We start from the raw sequence: 13588 nt of genomic DNA on the forward strand, positions 1-13588 counted from the left end.
TGTTCATATTTTATGAAGTCATGGAAACATTTTTCTTTTATATCTGATTTCTAAAATTGTCTCATAGTTCAACTTGGGTGTTCTCTTCAAACCCATAAAAATTGAATGTAAACTTTGACAAAATTTAATTTGTATTTCTTATCTCAGTTGTAAGTTATTGAATATTCTGGCACCCAACTTTATCTTTTTTTCTTCTTGGCATCATCTTTTTCAGCACAATGGAGAATTTACAGTTTCTCTCAGTGATGTTTTATTGACCTGGAAATATTTACTCCATGAGAAATTGAACTTACCAGTTGAAAATATGGACGTGATTGACCATTATGAGGACATTAGGAAGATTTATGATGATTTCTTGAAGAATAGTAATACGTTAGATCTGATTGATGTTTATAAAAAATGTAGGACTCTGACTTCTAATTGTGAAAATAATAACAGAATATCCCCTGTAAGTATTTTTTAAACAATTCTTTTTTAATCAAATTAAAATTTACTTCAATTTATTTTGAATTAAGGTTTCCCCGGTTATAGTAACTTGGTAATGTTTTGCTTAGTGAATCATGATAAAATGGGAAAATTTAGCTACCTGAAAGCTAGTTATTACTTGAAATAAATCTTCTGGTGGTAAATTTTGTTGGACTTGTGCTACTGTTATTTGGTTGCTATAAGAATAGCTTCTTAGGCCAAAAAATTGTAACAAAGAAATTAGTCCCAAATGCCTGATTTCTTTTTGAATTATATCAAAGATTGCTTTTGTATTTAAATTTATTGGTTGAGTGTGCATTTGTTCATTTGGCACATGTTGGATAAATGATTGGTATGGCTTTTTGTAATGTTATTTTACTACATATAGGTACCATTTATGAGAATAGTATTATGCAATATACATAAGATAATAGACTATTCCTTTTTTGAACCAGCATTTTTTAATGGAGTAAAAATTTAAAAATTAAATGGAGTAGTACCCCTTGCAGTTTGCTTTTGTCTACGTTAGAATTTATAAACTGTTTTAGAACATATTTGGGCATATCTTGTTATTTTTAAAGTGTTGAAAATATTTTTAGTTATTTGAACATTTACTGAGTGCCAATAAAGTAGTAGTTAAATAGTGGTAATAAATAACTGTACATGAATTAGAAGAAAATGTTTACTATATTTTCTAAGATATTCAATTATTTTATAAATATTTTAATATAATACTTGGGAATAGCATTTTAGCTGATTATAACAGAAACCTCCACTACAATAGTGGTTTGGGGAAAATAGAATTTCAACTTTTATGTAAGATATCTAAAGATGCAAACAGGACTGATGGGATAGCTCCATGGTTATCAGAGACCTGGGCTGCTTCTGTCATTCTGCTCACCCATTTTAGTCCTTGGTCTCTACCGTCAAGACCATCTTATGGTCCAAGATGACTGTTGGAGCTCCAGCCATTATATTCATCATACTGGTATTCCTTGTACCAAGAAATAGTAAGGAAGAACAGCACTTTGCTTTTCTATTAAGGTTACATAGCTTTTTTCTTTCATCTTATTGCCAAAAAGTTAGTCACATGGCTGCAACAAGCTGCAAGGGAGGATGGAGAATATAGATTTTATTCTGGGTAATAACTTGCCAGAATAAAAACAAAAGTGCCATTACTGGGGAAGAAAGGGAAAATGGATATTGGCAGGCAGTTTACTGTCTTTGCCTCATTGAACTGTCACAGAAACCTTTGCCTTGTTATAGCTTCCTCAAAACGCATCCACACACATATACAACTATACTATGGTTAGGATACTTGTGAAGATAGTTTTTTTAAATTCTTCCTTAGCTATATTTTATTTGCCTACTTACAGAGATGATTTTTGTCTACTTTTTACATAGTTGATTTAGAGAGGCTTATTCATACATAAGTAGTGGATTGTAGAAGCAATAAAGATCTTAAAAGCCAGTGGTAGTATAATCTACCTGAGGTCTTCAGGCACATTGTTTTCATTCTATTCCTTGCCGTTGTCTAATTCCTCTACTAAGTCTCTTCATTTGAGTGGGTAAAGTTATGGTATGATATATATCAGGGTACATGTTTGAGGTTGTCTATGTGGGAGACTCTCCAAATGTCATCATGTCACCAGGAATAAAATTGAAGCTGCTAAGATGGTAGTACGTGAAGTAAAAATGTTCTGCATTTTAATCCTGGAAGACTAACAACTTAATCTCTGATACTGTTTACTCTAGGGAAATTTCCAGTGCAGGGAAAAAATAGACAGGAAAATATATCCCTAGATTGATTTCTCAAAAATGTACTAACCATAATCCCAATATATGCTAAAGTCTCTTTAAAGATACTTATTAGAATATTCCAAACAGTTTTGAATTCCATGATCCTGAATTTTCATGATCATGATAAAATTTCTTTGTTTCACATTTGTTGAAGCTGAAATAAGGCAGGGATTATGAGAAATTAAGATAAAGCTAAGTCAGGGTAATTCTGGGAATGTGGTCACTTGAACATTGCCTCTTTCCTCCCTATTATTCCTCTTCCAAGGAAAATGGATACAGGGCCCATGGGCATCTCGGAGCATACAAAGCCTTAGATTGTAACTGGAATCTTAAGTAGAGAGATTTGGTACAGGGATTGCTTTCTCATGAACTGAGCAAGTATCTGGAAGATGGGATCAGAGACCTGAGGTGAAGAGCAGAAATGGTTGATCATAAGAAGAGCTTAGCCTCGGAGATCTGTGGACATCTTTGGGGGAAGGTCAGCAGATGCCCTCTCTGGGTACGCTCAGATTCCCTGACCCTTACGCCAAGAAGTAGCTGAATGGTTGGGCTCACTTCCTGTTGATAAGGCTTGGAAGAACACAGGACTCTTCCTTAGCCTCAGCAGATGACTGGTAGCCTGCTTGTTTCTCCACTGATGCTCTGTAAGTATAGAGACCGTTTCAACTTCCATTACCTGTAGAACTGTCATCGCTTAAGATACGTCAGTAGTCAGATCTGAGTCCCAAAAAGCTAATGAAGAAAGCAACACACCATTAAAGGGTTTCCAGCAGCCAGAGAAGGACGAGTTAGCTGACAACACACATGCCTAACAGAACAGAGCTACTGGAGGGGAATAACAGCAACTTGAATGATATAAATGTTAGGTACCTGGGAAAATTCAAGCATAGCACCTCAACATAAAACTATGGAGCTGACAAAAAAAAGAAAAAGGCAGCACACCTGCATGGGCCTGGATCTTGGTGGGGGTACTGAGGGTGCTTCATGGTGCTGGGCTCTCTGGGATGGGGGGATGGTGAAGGGTGCTGCAATTACCCAGGGCAGAATGCAGCTGGGGGTGTAGGTTCTTGGCTTGAACTTTTTTGTGATAAGAAGGCCACCCTTGAGAAAGCTCATAAAATATAACACCTCTGCAGAAGCAGTTCTTAGCTGGACGCTGAGGCTGCTGGGAAATGCATCGACATCAGTGAATGAGGTCCTGCAGGTGGGTCCCCGATGCCTGCACACTTTTTAGGATCTTCTGATCTACCTTGCAGGGGTCAACTATACTGCCACCTTCAGAAAGAGAAGGCTTGCTGCTGTCCAGGCCTCCAAGGGGTCCATTGGGCAGTGGGGGCCAGACCCAGATCTCTTGGCTCCTGGGGAAGATCCACCAGTGTCAGCCTCATTGACCCAGGAGCAGCAGAAGGGAGAGTCCCTCTGTGCATGGAGCTGGTCTCTAAACTTGGGATTGTCTGGGATTCCCAACACAATCCAGAAGAGACAAGACCTGAAGAAGATGGCAGCTGCCATGCGACAAGTGGGACAGCCACCTGCTTCAGAGCGTTGAAGCCACCTGGCACCAACTCACTGTCCAAGCTGAGAGGAAGAAACCAGGGACCCAAGGAGCTTCATTCAGTTTAGCATAAAACCAGCAGCAAACCTCCGAAGTCCAGGCATCTCAGAGAAATGTCTTTTTTGTGGACATGTTACTAAACACAGAGCTAGATTTTAGTTTTGTAAATATTTGCATCTCCTATTTTATCAAAAAGTTTTCTTTATCTTCCTAAAAACCAAAGAATGCTTTCATTTCCAACTGCATCCCTTGCTCTGCTGCCTCCCTGCTCCTTTTCTCAAATGTTGGGCAGATAGGCTGACTCTTCTCAGGGATGCAGATGAAAGCTTGTTGGTAGAATGGAATAAAAAGGGCAACTCCTCTTCAAAATCTCAGAATGAATTGAAAAACACAAGACATAATATATTCTAAGTCCATCTAGGATGTTCTGTTTTAAGAGACAGGTGTAAAGCTGTACTCTGAAACTGCAGGATGGGTGGACAGTATTCTAGATCAAGGATCTGGTTCTCCCTGGGAGCATCCACATTTCTTTTAAGGTTTCCAACAGAGATGTAAAGATGAAATTACTCACAAGAGGGATTAGATGCTGGCTGCTAGTTGCAGTTACTGGGTTACTGTAAATTTCATCTGTTGATATTCTACATATGTGGTAAGAATTTATTTACTGTGTAGTATGTTTAAACATTTGTAAGTTTTATGAGCTATTTCCTCCTGTATAAGCTGACAATTCAAGTTGTTCACTGTTTTCCTTTGACAGTTATTATCTGGTTATAAAACTATCAGTTTTATAAAAATGAGAGAAATTTATTAATTTTTCAAATATGACATTAAAGTATAAATAAGCAGACTTTTTCCTGTGTAATTGCGTAACACTGAGATAAATACTTCAGAGTAATTTCATCTGATTTTCATTAAAAATAAATCATTTCCAGACATGGTGGCTCACGCCTATAATCCCAGCACTTTGGGAGGCTGAGGCGGGTGGATCATGAGGTCAGGGGTTCAAGACCAGCCTGGCCAACATGGTGAAACCCCATCTCTAATAAAAATACAAAAAAATTATCAGAGTGTGGTGGCAGGCGCCTGTAATCCCAGCTACTTGGGAGGCTGAGGCAGATAACAGCTTGAACCCAGGAGGTGGAGGTAGTAGTGAGCCAAGATCATATCACTGGACTCCAGCCTGGGCGACAGAGTGAGACTCCATCTCAAAATAAATAAATAAATCATTTTTATGACAACTAAAAAAAAACAGAATTCCCAACACGGTGGATGAATTCAGACCAAAATTGGTCTTGAAAATTAAGCACAGTAAATATTTAAAACACAAAGAAAAATATTAAAGAAATCATGAAGTGCTTGGTACTTTTCCAAGTAGGAGAACAGAAGAAAAGAGTTAAACAGAAACAGATGCATAAAAGGCTATAATTAAATACATAATATATTTGATATAAATATATTTGTTATAATACATATTTTCCTTAGCTGAAACAAGCAGATAACACCATTATTGTAGGTTGGCCTTTTGATATAGCTCTTCAGGGATTTTGCATGTCTGACACCCATGGCTCCACCTGGACCCACCCAGAAGCAATTGGGCATGCAGGATGACAGCTTTGATCCCCTATGATTTCATCTCTGCCCCCACCAATCAGCAGCAAGCCTAGCCACCCCGACCTCTTCTTCCAAATTTCCTTTGAAAACCCCCTAACCTATGAGCCTTGGATGATATTGGTTTGAATATTAACTCTGTCTCCTACATGGTGTGGCCAGCCTCGTGCCTATTAAACTCTTTTTGAGACACAGTCTCACTTTGGCACCCAGGTTGGAATGCAGTAGTGCAGTCACAGCTCACTGCAGCCTTCCTGGGCTCAAGTGATCCTCCCACCTCAGCCGCCCGTGCAGCTGAGACTACAGGCATACGCTACCATGCTCAGATAATTTTTTGCAGAGACAGGGTTTCATCATGTTGCTCAGGCTGATCTTGAACTCCTGGGTTCAAGCAATCCACCCACTTTGTCCTCACAAAGTGCTAGGATTACAGGCGTGAGCCACATTGCCTGACCCTAAACTCTTTCTTTACTGCGGTTATGTGGTCTTTATTTGTGCAGCAGACAGGAAGAATCCATGGGCAGTTACATTATGAAGTTTAATTATATGCCTACTTAATGACTGCTAACAATTGTCAGGTAACACTGCATTGAAACATCAATGACACTGAGTAGAGCTTTGTGTGAAGTATTTTTTTATAGTCAGCATAGCATTTTATAAGTAATACCCTATGTTTTCTACAGACTCAACTACTGGATTTTCTATCTGGCACACAGTATGCAGTAGGGGATGAAAGTGATCTTTGTATACCGATATCACCAGGGAGTAAATACATCCAGGATAATGAAAAGGTACTGATAAACTGTGAGTAAATTAAAGCAGATTATAATCCCTTTCAAATCACTGAATTTGGCCGTACCTTAAAGTGACTAATGCTTTGTAAAAAATTTTTAACAAATCTTTATTTTGTTTAAAACTGTACTTGCAAAGAGTAATATTTTGGAGGCTGGTGAGAATGTGATTAGAGTCTTCATGGTTTGGGGCCAAGGTAACAGGCATTGAACAAAAATAAGTATCATTCAGACTATCAGGAAAGCAATTGAAGGTCCAGTTTGTCAGAGTTCTTTGAATCTCTTTGGTAAACTTCACATTTTCTGTTTTAGATGGTTGATCCTAGGGAGCATATGCTCAATCGAAAAATCTCATCTGTACCCCTTGCAGTAGTACAACTCATATATCAGGAGTTTGGATAATAGGGTTTATCATATAAACCACAGAAAAGTAGTGCCTCATACAAGTTTGGTCTAATATAATTTACCTTCAGCTGAACGCTATGCTGGGTACTTAATTATGTATGGTAACCTCCCTAAACATAGTAGTAGTGCTTATGAAAATAGGACCAAATTATGACCTTTTTTCTCTCTTGCCCAAACTCCTACTTAAGTGGCCTGGGAAGTCATACCTTCCAAACCATAAAATCTCATCAGATGGGTTTTATTTAACCCTCTATAATGTGGTTTACTCTCCCACCTGACTCTGGCATAACATCACATGACATAGAAGGAAATAAAAATATTTTCTCCCAAAATATGTTTTTTGCCATATTTTGAAATGGTCTTACAAAGCTGTCTTTTGTGAAGAAAATTTGTACCTGTAAAGGATCTCTATTAATGTAACTAAATCTTTCCCTTTCCAGACCCTCCCAATCCTGAAGAGGTAACTGAGAGTCTAGCACCTTTTAAAGGTCAAAATAGGAAGCCTTTGCCATCTGTTGTTTCTTTTCTTTTTGTTTTTTGAGACAGAGTTTTGTTCTTTTTGCCCAGGCTAGAGTGCAATGGCAAGATCTCAGCTCATCGCAACCTCTGCCTCCTGGGTTCAAGTGATTCTCCTGCCTCAGCCTCCTGAGTAGCTGGGATTACAGGCATGCGCCACCACGCCTGGATAACTTTTATATTTTTAGTAGAGACAGGGTTTCTTCATGTTGGTCAGGCTGGCCTCGAACTCCCAACCTCATGTGATCTGCCCGCCTTGGCCTCCCAAAGTCTTAGGATTACAGGTGTGAGCCACTGCTCTGGCCTGCTATCTAAGGGTGGCTGCCTACAAAACTTCATCTGCATAGTAAGAACCTTGGTCTTTACAATCCCCTATCTTTTTTTTTTTTTTTTTTAATTGCATTTTAGGTTTTGTGGTACATGTGAAGAACATGCAAGATTGTTGCATAGGTACACACATGGCAGTGTGATTTGCTGCCTTCCTTCCCTTCACCTATATCTGGCATTTCTCCCCATTCTATCTCTCCCCAACTCCCCACCCCCCGCTGTCCCTCCCCTATTTCCCCCCAAGAGACCCCAGTGTGTAGTGCTCCCCTCCCTGTGTCCATGTGTTCTCATTGTTCAACACCCGCCTATGAGTGAGAACATGCAGTGTTTGATTTTCTGCCCTTGTGTCAGTTTGCTGAGAATGATGGTTTCCAGGTTCATCCATGGATTATAAATCGTTCTACTATAAGGACACATGCACACGAATGTTCATTGCAGCACTGTTTACAATAGCAAAGACCTGGAACCAACCCAAATGCCCATCGATGATAGACTGGACAGGGAAAATGTGGCACATATATACAACCCCCTATCTTAAACCAGAGACTCCTTTCTGCTGGTTCCAGGTCTTTAGATGATAATTCTTTCAACCAGTTGCTTGCCAGTTGGAAAATCTTTGAATCTACCTATGACCTGTAAGCCCCATTTCAAGCTGTTTTACCTTTCCAGGCTGAACCAATGTATACCTCACATGTACTGATTGATGTCTTATGTCTCTCTAAAACATATATAACCCCAGCTACTCAGTAGGCTGAGGCAGGAGCATTGCTTGAACTAGGGAGGTGGAGGTTGCGGTGAGCTGACACTGTGCCACTGCACTCCAGCCTGGGTGACACAGTGAGACTCCATCTCACAAAAAAAAAAAAAAAAAGAAAAAAGAAAAAGCATATATAACTAAGATATAACCCAACCACCTTGGGCACATTTTCCAGGATTTCTTGAGACTGCACCTTAGGCCATGATCACTCATATTTGGCTTAGAATAAACCTTCTTAAATATTTTACAAAGTTTAACTCGACAGAAGTTTCTGTGATTAGTAAAATCACCATTGACAAGATGAGAACTTAAGAGTATCACAAAAAGTAAAATTATATTTAACATATTTTAATTATTTTTATTTTATATATTTTGATTATTATTATTTTTTTTTGAGGCAGAGGCTCACTCTGTTGCCCAGGCTGAAGTGCAGTGGCATGATCTCTGCTCACTGCAACTTCCACCTCCCAGGTTCAAGCGATCCTTCCATCTCAGCCTCCCAAGTAGCTGGGATTACAAGTGTGTGGCACCATGCCTGGCTAATTTTTGTATTTTTAGTAGAGACTGGGTTTTACCATGTTGGCCAGACCTCAAGTGATTTGCCTGCCTCAGTCTCCCAAAGTGCTGGGATTATAGACATGAGCCACTGTACCCAGCCAACATATTTTAGAAATATATAAAAGGTTTAAATACATTTACTTTCAAAATCACCTGCTCCAGTAAGTTAACACATTTGGTGAATCACCTTCATTTTTTAACAAACACTGCTGAGGTAGATTCTTTTATAAATGTCCCATGTTATATAGATTGCACTTAAAATATATATTTTATCAGTGCCCTCAAATACCTGTATGTCTCCTTCCTGGATTTAATGAAGTGTTTTATATGTGCATCTAATATTATTTTCTGTACTATTTGAAAGTAAGTTGCTGACCTTCTTTAGGGATCATGTGGATCCCTAAAGTTCCTTAGCATACATTTCCTAAAAGTAATGACATAACTGCAAAATAATGGTCATAAATGAGAAAACTTAAGTATTTTCAAATATCATTTACTAACTTTCATATTCAAATTTCTCCCTTTGTCCCCAAAATGGCTTTATGTATCTTTTTTTTTCATTTTAATAATTAACCTTCTGAAAGCTTTATGTCTCTTTAGACTACTTTAGAGAATTCCCCTAATCTTAAAAAAATTTTTTTTTGATTAATTCCTTGTGGTATTATTTAACTTGTTTCTTTATTTGCAGTATTTCCAAAATACTGGAAGTGACATCTAAAATGTTGCTTAGATTTTAGTTTAATATTTCTTAAGAAATACTTCTGAACTGATGCAGAGTATTTCATTTTATATCATATTGTGAGAAAACTCAGGTGTTGGGGAAAGCAGCAATGGAGGAAGCATTTACAGTGTGCCTACATAAACTGGTTATAAGTAATATATAAAAGAAATCAGGAACAATAAATTACGGAAGGCCACAGGAGGCCTCTGGGGAGGAAGGACTCTCTATTGCCAGCATGTTCCCAAGGCAGAGTGTCCTAAACTCTGATATTCTAAACATAGTGCTTAAGGACATAACACTCCCTTGAAGCACTGGAATGTAACCAGACATATAGGCTCCTTGCTAAGCCCACTCCTACCAACTACATTATCTGTTGATAAGCATACGCTTTTAGCTCTTGAGAAACTCACCTAAACCGCCACTGCTATCAATTTTATGTTTGATGCACAGCCTCCCTTTCACTGATTCACCCTACCATCTACACTATAGATAAAAATGATTGTATTCAATAAATACTGTGGAAACCAGAACTCAGGGCCTCTGCAGCCTCTAGTTTATGCACTGGTCTCACTTTATGCATTCTTAACCTGTCTTTTTCTCATTCCTTTGTCGCCACTGAACTCTGGTGTGTGGGGGCTGGCACCCTATTATATGGACTCGTGAATTTATACTTATTCAGTGTTTTAAATCAGTTACACTCATTCTTTAAGGCTAAAATAGAGGAAGCTGCTTCAAGCAGGTTTTTGTGTCTTTTTTACAGGCCCTAGTAGACTTTTCAAGCATTTTCTTCTTTTCTGGTACAAGAAAATATTCCAAGCCCACCTTGAATGTTTCCTGCCCAGACCTGGTTCCTTTTAGTGATTTGTAATATTTTCTCTTGCTTGAAATTAATTTTTCACTTAGGTTTCCTTTCTTTTCGCTTGATGCCCCAAATCTTGACAAAGTGATTGCCAAGTTGCCTGATCTTAGTGGTGTTTAAACAGTGTATTTGTATATCAAGAGGGTAGAAAGATCTCTTTTATCTAGTCTATATATGCTATAGGGAGGAAATTATACTTGTTATATGTGTATTTTTGAAAAGGAATGAACTAATTTGCATATGCAAAAAGAATTAAGCGTTAGGAACTTCGGCTTATAGATATAAACTTTAAAGGGGTGTCTGTGACTAAAGATTATAAACATGTAGTTTCCTCATTTAAACACCACTGATAGTTTGTTTCATTGTGTTAATTCTCTAATTTCTATCTTTTGCTTTCTTGAATTGTATTTTCTAATAGAATTTTATCTACTAGTTCAACTAATGGATTAGATTTTTCTGAGGACTCTTAAATTGGCAGCCATCTTCTTAGCTGTGCTCCTGTTACCTGCAGTTTCTAATTTTTCTTTTTACAAGGTCTCTTTGGAAGTCAATGTATTTCTTCCCCCTACCCCTGAGATGGAGTTTCACTCTGCTGTACAGGCTGGAGTGCAGTGGCGCAGTATTGGCTCACTGCAACCTCTGCCTCCTGGATTCAAGCAATTCTCCTGCCCCAGCCTCCTGAGTAGCTGAGATTACAGGCACATGCCACTATACCTGGCTAATTTTGTATTTTTAGTAAAGACAGGTTTTCACCATGTTGGCCAGGTTGGTCTTGAACTCCTGACCCTTGATCCACCCGCCTCAGCCTCCCAGAGTGATGGGATTACAGGTGTGAGCCACCATGCCTAGCTGGAAGTCAATGTATTTATAATTAAAATCCTAATGTAGATTTTTGGGCTGCAGTCTTGCAAAGATATATTTTGGCCATCAAATGTGTTCACTAATACCATACCAGAATCTTCAAGTAGGTGAATGGAATGAATCTGAGAAACAATATTTTTGTTTCTTCATTTTATTTTTCCTAAGGTACTATACCATTGCTTTAAAAATTTCAAAGTAAGGAAGGGGATAGTAAAATAAAGGCCAAAAAAAAATCACCAGTTAAAAAAAAAAATGTAAGTATCTTAGTTTTAGTCCAACTTTTTTTTGTTGGTGTATATATAAGCATTTATGCATTGGCAAACGAAGTTAAAAAAAAAAGCATATAAATTGTTAATCTTCTAAACTTAGAAAAACTGACTTTCTTCAAACTGAGTTTGAATATTTGCATCTCAGTAAGAAAAGATAGGGAAAAAAACTTGGAATAGCCAGAAAGCTTAAATAAAATTGTCCAATTTCTAAACAAACATTGGAAATACTTTGTGGTATGGATAGTATCAGTTTATTAAACAAATAAACAGAACGGTATCCTTATTTTTGGTATCTTGGTAAAGGCTTCAATCTTGTGGATTTTTTCAATTTAGGCCCTTGCTCTTGAACATCATAACTGTACTTATGTGGTCTTCTTTTCCAGGGAGTCTCTTTAAAACTCACTTGTAAATACAAGAGAAAGGAAACCATAACAGCCATGTTATCTGACCATAATGACAGGGATAGATTTCCAATTGTAGCCATGAGTTAAAAGAAACACTCTAACTGTGAGGGCTCCAAGATATTTTTCGCTGGTGTTTGCCCAACATCACAGATCAGAAGGACAAAAGTTGCTAGCCTTAAAGAGCGAGTTGTACATATGAGAGTTGAAGCCCTGGTTTTGTGCCCAATTAGGATCAGGTATATACATATTTGTTAAGTTCTTCTTAATTCTGAACAGCAGAAGAACAGTGACATAGAGATTGCATTAAGTTAAATGTAGGAAAAGTTTCTGATTACAATAGGAATGTCACTTTTTCTCTGCTTTGATTTTTGGTAAATTGTGTTATTCTTCCCAAATGTCAAAGGAATACAAAGAATTGTGTTTTAGGTAGACTATTGCACTATGAAGTTAAAATGGAAACTCGTATTATAGACTTGCCTAATAGAAGTATTGTGATTTACTGTAAAAATAAAGATAAAAGGACATTTGAAATATAAGCAGAGACTGGGTGCAGTGACTCATGCCTGTAATCCCAGCACTTTGGGAGGCTGAGGCTGGAGGATGACCTGAGGTTGGGAGTTCGAGACCAGCCTGACCAACATGGAGAAACCCTGTCTCTACTAAAAATACAAAATTAGCCGGGTGTGGTGGTGGGTGCCTGTAATACTGGCTACTTGGGAGGCTGAGGCAGGAAAATCGCTTGAACCTGGGAGGCGGAGGTTGCAGTGAGCGAGATCACACCATTGCATTCCAGCCTGGGCAACAAGAGTGAAACTCCATCTGAAAAAAAAGAAAAAAAAAGGAATATAAGCAGAAAACTATTATACCTTATTTTATAAAATTTTAGGACAAATCTTAAAGCTTATTTTTATTTGATTGTGTCTTAGAATACCTCTCTTTGTAAGGTACTGTAATAAAAAATATAAGCATTTATTTTATCCCAGGTAAGCTGTTTTTTCTTTGAAGACTGTCTCATTCTGTTGCCTAGGCTAGACTGCAGTGGCACTGTTTTGACTCATTGCAACCTCCACTTCCCAGGTCCAAATGATTCTTGTGCCACAGCCTTCCAAGTAGCCAGGATTACAGATGTGTGCCATCACGTCCAGCTAATTTTTTTGTATTTTTTAGTAGAGTTGGGGTTTCGCTGTGTTGGCCAGGCTGGTCTTGACCTCTTGGCTCAAGTGATCCACCTGCCTTGGCCTCCCTGTGCTGGGATTACATGTGTGAGCCACCATACCTGGCCTCAGGTAAGTTTTTATTAATAGATTTTTAGTTTTGAAATTTTTAAAACGCCAAATTCATGTATTCATTTTTCTTTCATCATCATTGAACAAAACTCATTGAGAACCTATTGACAAAAATAGATTGATTACCTGCTATAATGCGAATCATTCTGTTAGGATCTAAGGACATATTATTTGGTCCCGTGGAACTCATAAAGTAATAGGAGGATTAAGAAACATATCTGAAAGTGGCTGGGCACAGTGGCTCATACCTGTAATCCCAGCACTTTGGGAGGTCAAAGCAGGAGGATCACTTGAGGCCAGGGCAACGTAATGAAATCTCATCTCTATAAAAACATACTGAAAAGAAAAGTATCAGGAAGTGTTAACAACTATGCAGAGAATAGGGTGATATGCAGTTATTACAAGA

At 38.1% G+C, this 13588-nt stretch overlaps 1 protein-coding gene across 1 annotated transcript in view; it reads left to right on the top strand.

The window, feature by feature from the left end:
* LOC108294803 (PARP1 binding protein) overlaps positions 1 to 13588 on the top strand; it is a 69846-nt gene that overhangs the window by 19674 nt on the left and 36584 nt on the right. The window contains exons 3-4 of the mRNA XM_017516789.2: positions 215 to 448; positions 6112 to 6219. Of these exons, the coding sequence (XP_017372278.1) occupies positions 215 to 448; positions 6112 to 6219 (342 nt within the window). The remainder of the gene's footprint in view (positions 1 to 214; positions 449 to 6111; positions 6220 to 13588) is intronic.

Source organism: Cebus imitator, unplaced genomic scaffold (assembly GCF_001604975.1).
Source record: "Cebus imitator isolate Cc_AM_T3 unplaced genomic scaffold, Cebus_imitator-1.0 Scaffold18, whole genome shotgun sequence".
Taxonomy (NCBI): Eukaryota; Metazoa; Chordata; class Mammalia; order Primates; family Cebidae; genus Cebus; species Cebus imitator.